Raw genomic sequence first — 17,819 nt, 5'->3', positions numbered from 1 at the left:
AAAAACAACGTTTGTTTTTACAGTTATTGAAATGATATTTCCATTTCAATCAGGAGAGACAGTTTATTGATTTAACAATATATATTTATTGCCGGGAATACACATATGCATGTGAAGGTGTTTGGCGATCAGACCCCGTTGTGCTGGAATATCATTCGGGAGGGGGAACACCGAACCGATGAAACCCCCCCTGGGGTCTAGACACTGGTGGTGGTGGAGCATGAAGGGATAGATGGAGGTCTGAAGAGGAGTGGTTTAAGCTTGACCCTGGATTTGGAAGAAAGGACGGTGGAAGGGGTGGAGGAGGGCTGCGTTGGTTCACCTGAAATGACAACTGTGAGGAAGGGGAGAGAGCAGATTTAAAGGTTTAGCAATGCACTATGATAGGCTTGTGGGAATAGAGGCGAAGTGATAGGTTTAGCTGGGGAGTGACGCCGCCGATCACTGATTGAGAGGAGAGAGAGTAGTACGCTGGAGATGTGAGAATAAATGATTAAAGACGGTCTTCCTGGTTGAACTTGCGCTGAGCTTCATTACATTTATAAGAATCTTAACATACACCTTTTTCTTTCTTTTTAACACTGCATATTCCTATTTTTGCAGTGAAAGAGATAGGTGGACCACCCTCCATTACTGGTCCATGGGATAGTAAGTTATTTTCTGTCATCTGACTGTGAAGTGCTACAGAAAAGCTGTTTTTAAAGCAACCTTCGATTCAAGATTCAAAGGTTTATTGTCATAACATATACACAACTATGGTGTTGTTAAGGATGAATAACTGAGATCGCAGGTTCCTCAACAGTCAATTATTAAACATGAAAAAAAAATATATATGAAAAACTGACCTCCTCTCTGTACGCCGTCTCTTCGCCGTCGTTGATCAGGCCAATGGCGGTCGTGTCGTCGGTAAACTTCACGATGGTGTTGGAGCTGTGTGTGGCCACGCAGTCGTTTGTGAACAGGGAGTAAAAGAGAGGGCTGAGAACGCAGCACTGAGGGGCTCCGGTGTTGAGGATCAGGGTGGAGGATGTGATGTTTCCCACCTGCACTGCCTGGGGTCTGCCCGTCGGAAGTTCAGGATCCAATCACAGAGGGCGCTGTTGAGCCTGAGGTCTCTGAGCTTGAGGACCAGCTTGGAAGGCAATGGTGTTGAAAGCTGAACTGTAGTCAGTGAACAGCATTCTCACATATGTGTTCCTCTGGTCCAGGTGTGAGAGGGCAGTGTGGATGGTGAGGGCGATGGCGTCTGTGGACCTGTTTGCTCTGTAGGCAAACTGCAGGGGGTCCAGAGAGTCAGGGAGGGAGGAGGTGATGAATGTTTTTGACTAACCGCTCAAAGCACTTCATGATGATGGAGGTGAGTGCTACTGGGCGGTAGTCATTGAGGCTGGTGGTTTTAGTCTTTTTGGGGACAGGAACGATGGTGGAGGGTTTAAAACATGCAGGGACTACAGACTGCAGCAGGGACCTGTTGAAGATGTCTGTGAACACCTCTGCCAGCTGAACTGCACACACCCTGAGAACACTTTTGGAAGAGCAAGATGTCAATATATGCACAAGAGAGGAATTACAAAACCCAACAAATTATTATCATACATTGCCTTTAACATAGTTTTAATTAGCGTATCATAATCCCCTTGGGTGCAATTGTAATGTTTAGAAAGGAAAATCAAGCTCCCAGTTTAAACAGTCAATCACAGCATGCAGTGTTAGTGTGTCCTACATTAAAATTGTATGTCAAATTGTCATCCGTCATATTTCTTGCTAACCATATGTCTATTTTGCAGTGGAAGCTACGGGTGGACCGTCCTCAGAAAATGGATCAAGGGACAGTGAGTTGTTTAAATAACTACATTAGGTTTTCTTGCTATTATAAAATAGAAGACTTGAAAAGGACACAATTTATTTTCCACCAGAGCTAAAAGTCTTTAGTCCACAAAAACTTAAAAGCCCTACACAAAAGACATTGGAGAGATATAGCAGGGTTTGCAGCTTGGTTATGGGAGAAAAATAATAGACCAGCAAATGGGAATATTTTCTACAGAATTTGCAGGTTAACATTTCTCCTCAAACTGCACCCTTCACATTGACAACGACACTGTCTTGACCAGTGGCGTCGCCTGGCCTGGGCATCCGGGGCTTTAGCCCCGAATGTTTTTTCTGTAGCCCCGGACAATTCTCCCTCAATAATATAATACATTAACCGTGCTTTACGTGAACCTCATCATGACACGAGAGGACGGCAGCACTGTAATTTCCCGTGTTCAGTGAATGCAACAGAGGCATGACACCAGACCAATCAGAGAGTTGCATGGAAATAAACGTGTGCTTGTGTCATTCAAGCTCGGCTCTGTGTGTGTGTGGCAATAGCGCATTTAGTGTGATCGAGAGAGAGAGGGAGAGAGGGGGAGGGAGGGACCGGTGCCCGGTGCCCGGTGCCCGGTGCCAGCAGGGACCGTGTTGTTAGCATCTGGTTAGCTAGCTGCACTAACGGACATAAGGAGCTGTTTGTTCCACAACAAGCTGGAGGAGAGTCCTCTCCTCTCAGACTGAGAGACTCAGGTGAGCTAAAGGACTCTCTGAGTGTTTAGATACTTAACTTTAGTCTAAGTTATCTCAGTGGGTCTCAAACGGTTTGGTCACAAATTATTCAAAAGATTGTTTCCGCGGCACACCTTCATATGATCATTATAGTTATAAAAAAAATAAGAGAATAAAGGAAAAACAGTTATGAAATACTATATGGCAGTAAAACAAGAATAGAGTTTAAAAGGGGAGTGATTAGTAAAATATCCATAAAGAAAAAGTACATCTGTTTACAGTTCTGCTTCATATGGGTGCTGAGAGAGGTATCCATAGATCTCTTCATTTTGCTCTCAAAGTGCACCAGATTGATGCATTTAACTTCAATATTTAAAAAAAAATCTTCCCGGGGGAGCATCCCCCCGGACCCCCCTAGAGGAGGTGAGGTCCGCCCCCCACTCATAACAAATACCACTTTACCCCTGTCTATATGCCGTGAGCTGATTATCGAGCCTTCATTGTAACAGTCGCGGGTGTATTGTGTGTGTGCGTGTGGGGAGTGTTGCAGTGAAAAATGCCACTGTAGTGCCGCCGCCACTGTGGGCTAAGCCCCGAATGTTTTCAGGTCCAGGCGACGCCCCTGGTCTTGACACTGAATTTTGATGTACATTTACATAAAAGTAGTGTGAATAATGGTGCATAGTCATTTAAGGCTATGCGATATGGACATAATCAAATTTCCAAATATTTCTGGTCAAATATATTCCAGCAAAATTGTAGGGTTGATTATTGGTGCTTTCACAAAAATGCAGGGACTTAAACCAGGAAAAGACACTTAAGTGTAGTCTGACATTATGATTTCACTATGATATCCATATATGGCCCAGCCCCATTTCATTCACTTGAGATAGGAATTACCTTGGACACAAGCATATATTTAGGAAGCTGAACAGTATTGAGAGACGTGGAGTAACACATTGTTGCTTTTAATCTTTTCATTTTGTTGAATATAGAATAACATCAGTCTTATTCTTACTGTAGGTATTCTATTAAACTGGCAACCAATGACAGTGCATGTATCATTGACACATTGAATGACCGTATTTTGCTATGTTGCTGTGTGCATGAAAAAAAAAGCATAAAGACTAAACCTGTCCGTAATTAAGCAATTGTAATTTTCCCTCAATTTGTTTCAGCTGCGAGACCCTCAGCTGGAGAGACAGCTCAATACACCATGGTAGACGGTGGGTGCACACTTGATTTTGGTTTGTGATCCCAGTGGATCAGCCACTTCTCTGAATCATTCAGATGTCCATTGGCAAACTTCAGAGGGGCCTTTCCTGTTCCTTCTTGAGCAGGGGGACCTTACAGGCGCTGCAGGATTTTCTGCATTATGGTGTAGTGTGTTACCAATAGTTTTCTTGGTGACTGTGGTCCCAGCTGCCTTGAGATCATTAACAAGTTCCTCCCATGTAGTTCTTGGCTGATACCTCACCTTTCTCATGATCATCAATACCCCACGGGGCGAGATCTTGTGTGGAGCCCCAGACCGAGGGTGATTGATGGCCATTTTGTGTTTCTTCCATTTCCGTATAATCGCACCAACAGTGGTCTCCTTCTCACCAAGCTGCTTTCTGATGGTCTTGTAGCCAATCCCAGCCTTGAGCAGGTCTTCAAACTTGTCCCTGAGGTCCTTAGACAGCTCTTTAGTCTTGCCCGTGTTGGAGAGGTTGGAATCTGATTTATTGATTCTGTGGACAGGTGTCTTTTATACAGGTAACAAGTTGATATTAGGAGTACTTTTTTAAAGGAAGAGGACTTCTGTGTACTTCGGTCTGTTGGAGCCAGAATCCTTGTTTGTTGCAAGGGGATCAAATACTTATTTCCCTCAGTTAAATTCAAATCAATTTTTATCTTGTATGTAATGTCAATTTCTGGATTTTCTTTTTGATATTCTTACTCTCACTGTTAAAATAAACCTACCATTAAAATGATAGACTGTTCATTTTTTGTAAGTGGGCAAATTTACAAAATCTGCAAGGGATCAAATACTTATTTCCTCCACTGTATTGAAAATAAAGAAGTCACTGTTATGGAATATTAAATCATTTGTTTAGAAATGTATCAAGTTGGCTTCATGGTATCATCAACACTTTACTCATTATTCCCTCCTTCCTCAGGTAAGCACTTTGTGGATAAACATAGAACCGAGCTGATCAACAGAGTGAACTGCGTTGCAGACATTTTGGATCAGCTCCTTGAGAAAGAAGTCATCACACCATCGATTTATGATGAAATCCTGGTAATCCCAACCTCTCCGCAGAAGATGAGGAAACTATTCAGTGGTCCCCTGAATGCAGCAGGGCCTCGTGGCAAAGACGTCTTCTACAGAATCCTTGAGAAAGAGGAGAAATATCTCATTGAGAACCTAAAGGGAAAGAAGTGAATGTTGTGGAGAAATCATTTTTTAGACTAAACGTACATTGTGCCTCAAGAAAAAAAGCGTCTTAAATTATTACAATGGGGAAATAGTCATGTAAATGTCTCTGTAGGGGGTTCTATCAAATATAGCTTTTGCACCTTCATGTTTAATCATAGCTCTTGCCCTTTTTTACACTTGGACCAGTCATATTTTATAAAATGAATACGTTTTCCTGTAAGGTTAAAACCAGATTCAGCAAACCATGTAAGTCATTCATGTAATGTAAAGATGTAAGAAATGGCTTTGCCTTCTCACCTGACATGTAATGTTTTAATCCAGCAAATCCCAGATGGATTGAGTCTGCTTTTAACCTATTTTTTATAAATTAAAGGATGCTTGATCATGAATGATTATCCTTAGGTTTTGTATGCAGATTTTGATTATTGTCTTTTGTGCTAAACGATTCTATTGTTGTTTTTTCCCTCATGAAAATACGAGGCCAATGTTTTTTATTTCGAAATACATTTTCAATAAAGTCTTATAAATATTATCGAGTGAATAGAGTGTTTTAAAAGTTGAAGCAGACATAATGATGTAATAAAGTTAACAGATTTAGGAACGTCACTTTCCTCCTAGATTTTTAAAAATGTTTACATATTATTATTATCATTTATTAAACTGATTGTTCAGAGGGATACTGGAAGAAGGTAGTATTCTTTTGACGTTATCCACAAACGTTGCTTTATTAACCAACCTCAATGTGTATGAACTAATTGTTTAGCCTTACCTTCTTGTATGTTTGGATGAAGGGAGGCAGGACTTTACTTGGTGATGAAAGTACAGTTTATACATTTAAAGGGGAACTGCAGCAATGTTTAGATATCCAGTCTGTTTAGGAGTCTTGTAAAGTAGCTGCCGCATGAGTAAAACAAGTTATACAAAGCCTTATGTGGCTTTAGAGGGAGCTGTCTGATAGATAATGCCTGTTGGAGTTCAATACTACACATTTGGAAATGTTATGTGTTTGTAATATGTTTGATTTTCTCATTTCAGTTGTAAATTAATGTGTGGGATGTTTTATTTAATTTTTTTATTTAATCATTTATTTGGCAGGGACAATGCACAGTAATGAACACTTAAAACATTCAAATGTGTCAAGCGTAACAGTGCCAGATTTAGCTTTGAGCTAATTTCCATCCGCAGTCCCTCACATAAAACATTTAAGAACATTACATTTTACAAACATAGCAAAAACAAAATACATGATATGCAAAAAGTGCAAAAGAGCAAGAGCAGCATACACAAGTATTTATCACATGGTAATACAATATAGCAGCTACGACATATAAAGTGCAAGAAAAGATAAAAGTGCTACATAAAGTGCAAGAGGAGATACCCCTGTGTTAAAGTGCATTTAGCGGTGATTGCACGTCTGTTTGTTTCTCAACCATTCTTAGAGTTGACCTTTAAAGCTATTGAGAGTGGGACAATCCCGTATCTCAGTTGGGAGGCTATTCCAGAATGAGCTGCCTTTAACGGAGAGGACATTTTGTCCAAAAGTGGTCCGTCTACGGTGGACTTCACAGTCTCCTCTGGTTTCTGACCTAGTGCAGCGTCCAGTGTGTTTTGTGGATGAATTCCCCCAAGGAAGAGGGAGGGAGGGGGGGCCAGTCCATGTAAACATTTATAAAAAAAACACATACTTTTAAAAGACTTTAAATTGTCAAAACTCAAGAAATTGTGTTTTTCAAGGATGGTACAGTGGTGGCATGAATTTGGCTTTCTGTCAAACACCTTGATAGCTCTCTTGTACAGCTGTTCTATGGGTTTCAGGTTTGTGGCACAAGCAAACGACCAGTTTGTAAAACAGTATTCAATGTGGGATAGAATCATACAGTGGAGGTACACTATGACTTTGCAGCATTGACAGTTAAGAAGGGTCTGATTTGTTTAAAATGTTGCAAGTTGAATTTAACGGTATTGGATACTTTCTTAATATGTTTCTTAAAAGTCAAGTTCGAGTCCAGTATGACTCCAAGATCTAGGTCATGAAATGCTTTTTAAGGATTCATTTTAAAGTGTGTTGTTCCCCTCTAAAGTGATGCTGTATTACACTCCAGTCGAACCCGTCCCTCCAGCCTCACCACTGCACCCCCAGATGTTATATCAGCAAAAGTGCAGCTATGTAATGTCTGTGTGACGACTGAGTCTGGCAGAGTCAGTGACATTCTTTAAAATACTGGTAAGAATGTATCTGTTTAAAACAGCTTTTTATTTTTGTTTTATATACCATTTTATTTCCAATATGTCCTATCTGCTCTATTATTTCTGTTATTTGTTTTATTAATATTATGGTTGGGCTTTTTATTAAGCTTTGTCTATGTAAAGCACATGTAACTTTGTTTTTAAAAGTGCTCTATATAAAGTGCATATTATATATGTGCTGGTTAAATTCAGTCCACAATAGCTCTTCTTTAATATAGGAGTTCACGGCTTCGGCATGAAAGACAACTCTGCCTGTTTTAAACTTCATGTTGAGTATGATAAATATTGTGAGTCTGTATAATTGTTTTCTATTGTTTTAATTTTGTCAGAGGAGTACTCACAAGATACACAGTAATGGTTCTTCATAGCACTTGTGGGAGTAGTCTTACTAGTACTGATTCCTACAGTATCAATATCTTTAAGAATGTATGGCAGAATGTTTTTTCACCCCTCATAATTTAATATCATTTTTATTGTTAGGGCGGTGGTTTGAGCCGTAAAGAGAGATAAGAGAACCACGTGACTTCAGAGAAAAGGACACATACGTTTAACTTCCTCTTCTGGAAACTGAACGAGAGGTAGAAATGTGGCGGGATTTAAACGTTAACTCTGTTTTCATAAAGTTTAAAGATACTGAAAGATATTGAGAACCTGTAGGAAGCAGACTGAGGGAGAAAGAGAGAAACATCCGGTGAGTTTTATCTCTACGTGCAGCACGAACAGGTTTAACGTTCACGAGACAGATCACGGCCAGCTCGTGTCCCGCAGTTATTGAACATTAATGGAAGGATCTCAACTCCAACTTTTTGCTTTCACTTTAACCTTTCTGCGTTTTCTTTGCACTAATGACATGTAAAATGGACACGTTGGTTATATTATTCAGTCACCACACATTCACTTCATAACTGTCTCACTGACACATCTCTTACGCTTCTGTTTTTTTAGGGTTTCAATTTCCTGCCGTCTAGTTTTACAAAATAGTGTCTGAAACTGTTATGGCAGGTTTCATGTGTTAGAAAATGACAAAAATGCTACTTTTAGTATTGTGGAGTTTGTGCTGCGTGGAAATGACCATTTCCTGGGCTGTAAAGCTTTAAACCTATAAATACATGGATTAAAAAAGCAGTTTTTAATTGGAGAATTAGTACTTGTTTTGAGCCATTTTTAAATAACAAAATGGCAAACAATCTGTTGTGTCAGCTTCTCAAATGATTTCCTAAATAGTTTTATATCATTGGAAATTGAGCCTCTTTAGATTTGGACTGAATTAGCTCAACATTGTTCGTTAAGCTTCCACAATTGATTTTAACCTTTCGTTCGGGACGAATCCCGATGGGCAAACCCCCCACTTCACAACAGCATGAATTAAACGAAAATAAAGAGTTCAGCTTTTAGCATGATACTTCAATAACGTTACCAGACTATTTAAATTAACTGAAAAAGCTGAACTCTTTATTTTCGTTTAATTCATGCTGTTGTGAAGTGGGGGGTTTGAAGCTACATCTGAGCGGGTTCAAAGTTAACGGGCAGTCTACTTTTTTCTGTTCTTTCTGCCACTTCTTTCTCTCTTTTCTGTCTAATTTGAGACGTTTATGTTGCACAATGTTGTTTGTTACTGTAAGCTCGTAAAGGGCTAGTTTGGATGCTTATGGATACTTATCCATAGTCAGTGTATTACTTGCATGTCTTTGGAGGAACAGGCAGGAGTACGGGTACGTATGTAAAGCTGTGGATGGGTGCAGCAGCGAAACGTATTTTAGCCACCTAAAAATTCAGTTTACGTGTACGCTATATTTATAATATTGTCACAAATGTACCCTGCTGCTTCAGTCCCTATCAGAAACAGACTGTATAGCTGTCTGACAGCAAGGTAGAGCTTTGAAAATATTCTTTAATATAGCATACACTAAGAGTAATATTGTTTTAGTTTTTTTGGTGGCTTAACTATGTCCACAGCAGTGCATTGCTTAGCTGTCTGCTGGTTCTCTTCTCTGTTTCTCCAAACTGTAGCTCCTACAACCCCCCTTCAAACAATATGAACTATCCCCTAAAAGCAAGTCAAATTGACATTACATTTATCTCCCCTTAACCTGCAAATACACATACATACATTTTTGTATTGATGGTGAGCAATTTAACAGACCTTAAAATGTGTGCTAAAATTGTTTTGTGAAATATTTCAGGAAGACAAGTCTTGTTTTAATTTAGTTTGAATTGTGTTTTTCTTCTTTTTTAGGACGATCATGCTATTCTTCAAGGCGATTCATGCTGAGTGTGGATCGAAACATAGTACAGGACAACATCCCCTCCTTGGTTTCTGCCCTGTCCATGATGTTTGGGAGCTATTATTGCTTCAACATCGCCTACATCCACCCTGGAGTTTGTCCAGAGGTATGTGTTTTTTGGGATTGGCTTTATCCAACAATTAATTTTATTAAACTGCAACAAATCTAAAGCAGCTGCTTCAGTGAATTGGGGGTTAAGATAATTGTCATTTTGGCTTCAAAATAATAAGATTGATGTGAAGTTTTTTTGTTGTTAGGCAAGCTATTTTATTATTAATTCTGTTAATTGTTTGTATTTTTATTTTAAGGTGTTTTTTCTCCATCAACCCAGAGAAGGGCACCAAAGTGAAGAAGACACGTGCATCCCGTCTTCAGGTGAACCCGAGAGTCCTCACCTTGATACAGGAACTTTCGGACCATGAGTGGCGTGATGTCTGAATATGGACAGTAAGATCAATGGCATGTAGCGATGTGCCCAAGTTACAGTTTGTTTGATTGTTTAAATCGTAGTTAAAATTTGAAGTGCCTTTTTTTTCCATGTTCTTTTAACTAATTTAAAAAAATGCAATATGTAACTCTCAAAATGTCAAACTATTCTTTTAAGGTCATTATAAAAGCTCAGGACATCACTGTTGAGTGTAAAAATGTTGACGTGTTACACTCCACTGGGTGGTTTTGTTTTGTTTTCCACTTGGGTTTTTGCTTCTGAAGTGAAGGGTCTCTGCTGACCCTACCTCTTCACCTATCTCACTTAGACACACACACACATGTGTTTTGCAACTGTAGCTTCATCACGTACACACTTCCTTTAGCAATGAACATGTATTCAACTAAGACAATCCCTTATTTTGGCTAAGTTACAGCTCAGTCTGTGGCTGTGACAGTCGAGTATTATATTATACAGGTGCCCACTATAAGAGATGAGACATATAAAGTACTAAAATATTTAAAAACATTATTTCCCATAAATCATTTGATGTGATGCAAGTAACCTCTCAACTTTGTTCAGCTTGAATTTCCTGGACAATGTGAGCTGTTTGTTTATTGTGCAGCCTTAGTTTGTATGTTTTACCAATATGTATGTTGAGAAATGACAGATGTTTTTGATCACTGCTATTATATATATATATATAATAAATTCTTGGAAAGGCAAGTTCTTGTTGGAATTTTTTCAACTTTTAATACAGTGGCTCTTGAGGTTTATCTAGCTTTGCATTTTACATTTTAAGTGCTTAATCTGTGTACCCTGGATTACATTCTTCACATTTCTGGTAATAGTCAAACATATATATACGAAGGTTTAGTGAAGGTGTAGTTTAAATGAAATCTTTCAATCTGACTAATGTATAGGAAAAACATTTTTATATATCAATAATCCTTACAGGCGGTTTTATGCTATATATATATATATATATATATTTGAGATTGATATTCATAGAACAGTTTTTTTCTGCATTTTAATTGTAATAAATACATTTTACAGAAAATTTAAATTGCAGTATTTAGATGTTGCTTTCACCGTAAAACTCGTCATTACTACGGCAAAATACACTAAATTATACACAACTTTTGATTATAATTTGCGGGAACATTCAGTTAAATTACAGCATTACACTGATGCTTTTACAGTTAAACAGTGTTATTTGTTTGGTATTTTTCTGTAAAATTGAATGGGATTCAATGTACAATAGACAACAACTGCATGTAAATCTTACTGAAATAATCAGTTTAATAGCAACGTGATCATGCTAATTCAGCAGAAAAGGGCTGTTGAAATGACAGATTTAAAATGTAAATTACAACAGTTTTAAACTGTAAAATATACACGTTGTTCTGTAAAGTTGTTTACAGTTTACCGTATTTTTTACATCATTATTCTGGCAACAAAGCTGCCAGGTTTTTACCGTAAAAACAACGTTTTTTTTTTTTACAGTGTAGCTTTTACTTGTCATTGGCTTTATTGTCTGTTTCTGGTTCACACATGTATTCATAGTACTTGTTTTCTTGGGCTGAACATTTGGAGTTGTCATTTAACCGAGCCTCACAATGTGTGGTGTAGCCTAAGCTAGTTTTAATTGTTCATTTCTTAGTGTGGGGACCGTTAAAGAAAGAGAGCATTTTGTTTCTCTTTCCTAAATGTATAGGAGACAACAGAGGTATGTGTAAAGTCTAACAACAATACATTTTGTTAACAGCACCGTGATCCTCGGCAGCAACTGATCTAAACACAATGGAGGAAGGTAGGTGCACAGGTATTACGGTATGTACACAGTCTGTTCGTTTGAGTTAAGGTTGGCTACAACAAGCCAAGTTTAAAAGCAGAATCTGACTGGAAAACGTATTTCCTTCTGTTTTATCATTTAGGAAATTCTTCACTCGACTTACACAATAGCATATTGTCGACTAATCAGTTAGTTTGGTTATTGGGTTGTTTTTACCGGACCCCGGATCTGTTAAACTTAATTTTCCTCACAAAGAATCATGCAGAATCACCACATTAAGCTTGTATTTACCAGAAATGTGCTCCTCAGTTTCTTAGAAGTAATTCATTCAGAGTAAAAGGTAATTTTCCAGTTTTGTAATATTAGATGAATTTGAGGTTTTACACATTTTTATTAAATATATCGTGATGCATATTATCGCTAACCACTTTGCCTTTTCTTTCCTCAGTGCTATTTGTGGATAAACATCGATTAGCACTAGTCCAGAGAGTAAAAAACATTGAACCGATTCTGGATGGACTGCTCTCATATAAAGTTATCAATAGAGAACATTATGAGGAAATCCTATCCCTCCATGGCCCTCAGGAGAAGATGAGGACTCTCCTAAGAGGGCCTTTGAGAGTCTGTGGACCTGGAGGAAAAGAGAAATTCTACAAACTGCTGAGAAAACATGAGTCAGATCTCCTCGATGACCTTGCTGATGAGTCTGAGAAATATAAGAAGAATAAGAAAGACATGGAGGTGAGTAAATATTTTGTTTTGAAAAGGATTGTAATGAAAGTTTGGATATCATATGGTGTGCCGCTCATATAGTCAATGCTTTTGAGATGCAATTGGTGTATGCAATAGAGAGTAAAATATTAATGAATGCACTCTAAGCCAAACATTTAAAACAACATCAGTTATCTTAACTCACCTTGATCTGGCAAATATTTCTGAAATCGAGGAGGAAATCCTTCACTGAAAAACAATATTCTGTAACCTGATATTTTCAAACATGATTTAAAATGATTGACAACATTTCAAATCATCTACTGACCCATTGGGCCCTGTGTGGAAGAATGGGATTTCCTTAACCAAACAACAATTTATTTAGATTTGGGACAAACATCCACTTGAGTACAAAAATAAACTGATTTTGAATTTGGTGGAAAAATGCCATGGGATTAAAATTATTAATGATAAAGATATGACATTTTGGATCGCCATGGATGTAAACTGCCACTTTTGTGGAGGCATACAACCGCAATGCAGTAAATCGAGTTTTGAATATACAATCTAAAAGTTAATCTTGGTGATATAAATAATAAATGAAATGCAGAAAATCAGTCTCCAATCTTGGATGTGAATCACACACATAACCAACATCCTATCCTGTACACACTATAAGATATCTCCTTTAAACTTTACAGGTAAGAATGATGGCTCAGAAGATACTTCTTGAATCATTGAATGATTTGAGTTCAGATGAGCTTAACCAATTCAAGTCACTCATTGAATTAGAGGAAAGTTTCCCACTGATCCTAAGGGGTCGACTCAAAGTGGCAAACACAGATGAAATAGTGGATCTGATGGTGAAGACGTTCAGCGGAAAGTGTGTGAATATGAACAACACGGTTTTAAAGAAGATGAACAGGACTGATCTGGTGCAGAGATTGTCTGACATCAGCTCAGGAACCAAAGGTAAGAGAAAACAGACAGAAATATGTGAAAATATACATTTCTATTTCATAAAAATATCGTTTATGTATATTCCGATACCAAATGTATCTTAAGCCATTGAACAGTGTTAGAATATCTTTAGGTAAATATATAAATAATTATATTGTCATTGTTGAGGTTAGTGTGTCACATAGCCGCGTTCACACCAAGTACTTTCCTGTACTTAGTTCCGGCACTAAGAGCCCCGGCGCTTTTAACCCCAGGGCACTTAGTACAGATCGCGTTCACACCGGAGTACTTTTCCCTGAGGGAAGATTACGCAAATGAGCCGCTGACGTCACTTCTTCTTCTTCTGCTTTGGCTTTACTGGCAGGCCACAAACCACTTCACGGCGAGTACAGTAGGTGGCGGTAAGCACCTTAAAGTTGTTTGCAATCCGCTACAAAACAAGAGAAGAAGAAGAAGAAAAACTTCCCGCGTATACTGTCTGTTGTTTACCTTCCGACCTCAGACATGATGGAGATGGAGTCGACTGAAGTTGTGCTGTTTGTGCTCATGTTATACAGCTTTGTAACTTCGTTAATGCGGCCAGAGCCTGAGCCTATTAGGCGTCCGACAAAAATCCGGAGCCGCCACACGTCGAATGCTATAATCGCAAAGTTTCTTCAGCATCAAAGGCAGTTCAAAAGCTTTAGGAAAAGGATTGGCCGACGGAAAGCACACATGATTGCCATGTTTCACCGTAGGATGGCTGATACAGGATCTGTTTAATCGCCATGTCGGTTTTCTTTATTGCACTCTCAAGACATAACATTAAATAGAAATATTTTAAATGTAACTAAAGTGTCAGTTGTACATGTCAGTAAACATTGTCAATATAAAATAAAGTGTCAGTTGTACTATATAATAACAGTAATAACAATATAAAATAAACTGTCCCAGGTGTAGGGAGTCTCAGCAGCAAACCCACCTTAATGATATATATATATATCTTCCTGAGACCCACTGCATCCGTCTGCCATAAACACTATGCAAACATACATGTTAGTTTTGGCCCATAGTGGACTCCATGTTGTGTTGTGTGAAATGGGGGGAATGAAAAGTTTAGGTCAAATAATATTTAAAATTATATAAATTATCATATTTGTGTATGTGCCGCTGCCATTCCCCCACAAGGTTGCAACATTGATGATAAATAAATGACAAATAAAGCTTTGCCAGTTTATAACCGATGAAACATGATGGTATCAGAATAATCACTTACATGTGATGTATAGGATGCTACACAGGTCACAAAAGATAAAGTGTCAGGAGAAATAAGCTTAATCGCCATGTCGGTTTTCTTTATTGCACTCTCAAGACATAACATTAAATAGAACAATTTTAAATGTAAATAAAGTGTCAGTTGTACATGTCAGTAAACATATATAAAATAAAGTGATAACAGTAATAACAATATAAAATAAACTGTCCCAGGTGTAGGGATATTCTCAGCAGCATACACACCTTAGTGCAAAGTTGTGTGTCGTGTGTCAGTATTTACAAAAACTATACCAAATAAACTGTTATTAAATGCAGTTTGTCGCTCATCCTGCCGCTCCTCGCGCTGCGCCGACGCTTCCTCATGGCGCAGCGCCCACACTTCATCCTGGTGCTGCTGGCGCTCCATCTGCTGCTTGAACACTTCTGCCTGGCGCTCCATCGAGGTGAGCATCTTGTCCTCCGTTTCCTGGGCCTTGGTGAACAGCACCATCTGATCTCCACGCAGCGACTCATTCACCACGGCACGCCGGTCCTCCAACGCCTGGACGGTCTCAAAGAAAAAAGTGCATCCTGTGTCCGCTTTCCTAAGAGGGGAAAATAAGCAAGATGCAAGATCAACAACCAGAGACAATACATCATGTATTTTTTAGCTGCCCGGATTATAACAGACAAAGACTCATTCTGAAAACTGCACTGGAACAACTCAACATCAAGGACATGGATTTCAAGTCAATCAAGAAATGAGGCAAACAAGCTGATCTTCAAATTCTTCAAAAGCACTGGTCTGAGGACAAGGATTTAATAAAAACATTTAATAAATCAACAGTAGGTGGCGATATATGCTCCAAGTGGAAGCGATTTCTTACCGGAAGTCATGTGACCTCTAGCCCGGATGTTTACAATGTTTGTGAGAGTAAAAAGGCGCCAACATGTGTAAATGCCGGTCTAGGCGAATACGTTTTCACGCTGTTTCATAATTGTACCAAGAAGGAAATAAACATGATTGTGAACATCAGTTCCATGCATAACGTTCTTTCAAGACAAAGTTACAGTGTGTGTACCTTTGCGTTTGGTTGCTGGTAAGGGAGACGAGCAAGCGCTTTGATCTTCAAGGCAAAGCTCGCTTGTTTCCAATCCCGAGAGTTGATGATTTTCCTCGCCTGAAACACACGATTAGTGCCATGAGTTAGTGAAGCAAATTACAGAAACACTGCACAGTTATTCACAAGTTAAAAACGTTTTCATAGCGGCCGAGAATATCTAGCTAGCTAGATGTTATTAGCCAGCTCGGGGCCAGTGTTAGCTAGTTCAGCCTAGCATGGCTAGCTTGATCTACTGAGCAAATAAAAGTACATCTGAGACCATTATTGTGCAGATTAAAACCCCAGTGCATGTAGTTGCTTTTACCTTCGTCGTGGTCCGCCGCTAAATCCGCCGTTGGAGCGGCCTCCAATACCATACTGCCCGACTCAAGGCTCGATGCTGTACCGGAGAATGAAGGTCTGTGGCTTAGCAAAGCATCCAAGCGGTCGTACCATTTACTGGTCTTCCGGTCGTTATCACTTTTATTATTCCAGTCTTTAATTTGTTTGTAGTCCTGCCGGAGTTTCTTTATTTTTAGCCGGCATGCCATGGCGCTGTGCAAGATTCCCATCTCAAGCAACTTCTTCGAACAACGATCAAACATCTTCGAGTTGGGTACTGGCTTCAGCAGCATTCCCTGGGTCGCGTCCTCGGTGTAGATGTCCAGAAGCGCTGATACCTCCTCATCACTCCATCGCTTCGATGATTTCCTGATGCTTGCCATAACTGCTTTCAAAAACAAACTACTCTCCGTTTGTAGCGAGGAAAAACAATGGCTGCTCCACACAACATTTTCACAGTTGTACGGGCGTGGTTTGCAATTCGCCCAGCCAATCAGCACTGGGGCACTTTTGGGGCACTTTTCACCCACAGGAAAGTACGCTCTCCCAGCGGGCTCTAAAAATGGGGGTAAAAGTACCCGAGATTAAGTACGATTTTTGGTGTGAACGCGACATAAGGGGTACTAACGGAACTAAACGCGAAAAGTACAGTGAAAAGTACTCCGGTGTGAACGCGGCTATTGGGATGAAATAAATGAAATGGGCCTTTTCCTTTTTTTTTATTATCCTCAGAGGAACCGCTTCCTTCTCTGATCCAGAGCGTGAGTAAAGTATCATCAATTTCACACAGTGCAGCTTTGACTCAGTAGATTAAGAAGACTGTTAATAATCTTCATCCTGAATTTAATTTTTTTGTCCCAGATAGTTTTCTTAAAGAAATAATCTGATCATGCCAAATTAGGTACACATACTGTACGTTCTTAGCCATTAACGTTATCTATATAGTATTTGTTCAAATACAAAAAAAAAGATGAAACTAGTTTAACATTTTTTACCACAGCCTTTGAAAGAGTAAAATAAAGTCATGAGTCAAACACGCCGTTTATACAAAAAGAAAATGGTTTTGTGATGAATTGGATGAACAATATAAAGTGTACTGACACGCTGTGCGTGACATGGCTGATGTTCTCTTACCATATCCACTATTTTTAAAACACTGAAACTGACAAGATGTAAACAAAAAATAATCTGTAATCATTCCAGCTGAGAAATTGCTCTTTTGCCCCATTAACATCTCCTTTGATTTGACCAGGTGGAAACGATGGCGTCTGTCATAGAGCTGCTTCTGGAAACACTGAAAGATTTGAGTGACCAGGATTTACAGAGTTTTAAGAGGGTCCTGAGTCAAATTCAGTCTGACAAAGGCTACCCAGACCGGAGGCAGCACATGATGAGTGACAGGCAGGACATGGTGTTTTATTTGTTGCGAGATCACGGCCAGCAGTCTGTGGAGATGACCCAAAATATTTTTAAGAGGATTGGGAGGACTGATCTGGTGCAGAGGCTGTCACAAAGCAGCTCAGGACCCAAAAGTAAGACTAATAAAACACAAACATCTTTAAATCATCAAACCTGTTTATCCTAAGTTAATAAGCTCTGCACTAAATAAAGAATATAGATGAAACGTATATTTATAATGTATTTATATCCTAGTGTACAAAGTATGTTTTATGACAAATCAGAACAATGATTAATATTTTGGGAGAGGGTCAAATTAATTGAGTTGGTTTATCTCCACCTCTTTTCTCTTCAG

The 17,819-nt window shown here is 39.0% G+C and overlaps 2 protein-coding genes across 3 annotated transcripts in view; both read left to right on the top strand.

The window, feature by feature from the left end:
- Positions 1-17,819, top strand: part of LOC117500509 — a 78,167-nt gene that overhangs the window by 54,126 nt on the left and 6,222 nt on the right. The window contains exons 31-33 of one of the 2 annotated variants that reach the window (XM_034153380.1): positions 1,788-1,832; positions 3,720-3,767; positions 4,704-5,495. In XM_034153380.1, the coding sequence (XP_034009271.1) occupies positions 1,788-1,832; positions 3,720-3,767; positions 4,704-4,969 (359 nt within the window). In that variant the 3' untranslated portion in view covers positions 4,970-5,495. Of the gene's footprint in view, positions 1-1,787; positions 1,833-3,719; positions 3,768-4,703; positions 5,496-17,819 lie in introns of those variants that run through there. The other variant, XM_034153381.1, reaches the window with a different exon arrangement.
- The window catches only part of LOC117500508, a 182,873-nt gene continuing 173,807 nt past the window's right edge, over positions 8,754-17,819 (top strand). Inside the window, exons 1-4 of the mRNA XM_034153379.1 lie at positions 8,754-9,601; positions 9,804-9,942; positions 11,691-11,735; positions 12,166-12,458. Coding sequence (XP_034009270.1) covers positions 11,726-11,735; positions 12,166-12,458 — 303 coding nt within the window. The 5' untranslated portion in view covers positions 8,754-9,601; positions 9,804-9,942; positions 11,691-11,725. The remainder of the gene's footprint in view (positions 9,602-9,803; positions 9,943-11,690; positions 11,736-12,165; positions 12,459-17,819) is intronic.

This window comes from Trematomus bernacchii, unplaced genomic scaffold (genome assembly GCF_902827165.1).
Source record: "Trematomus bernacchii unplaced genomic scaffold, fTreBer1.1, whole genome shotgun sequence".
In the NCBI taxonomy this organism is placed as follows: domain Eukaryota; kingdom Metazoa; phylum Chordata; class Actinopteri; order Perciformes; family Nototheniidae; genus Trematomus; species Trematomus bernacchii.
The sequence above is the reverse complement of the archived record's forward strand: the minus strand, read 5'-3'. Positions and strand labels throughout refer to the sequence as shown.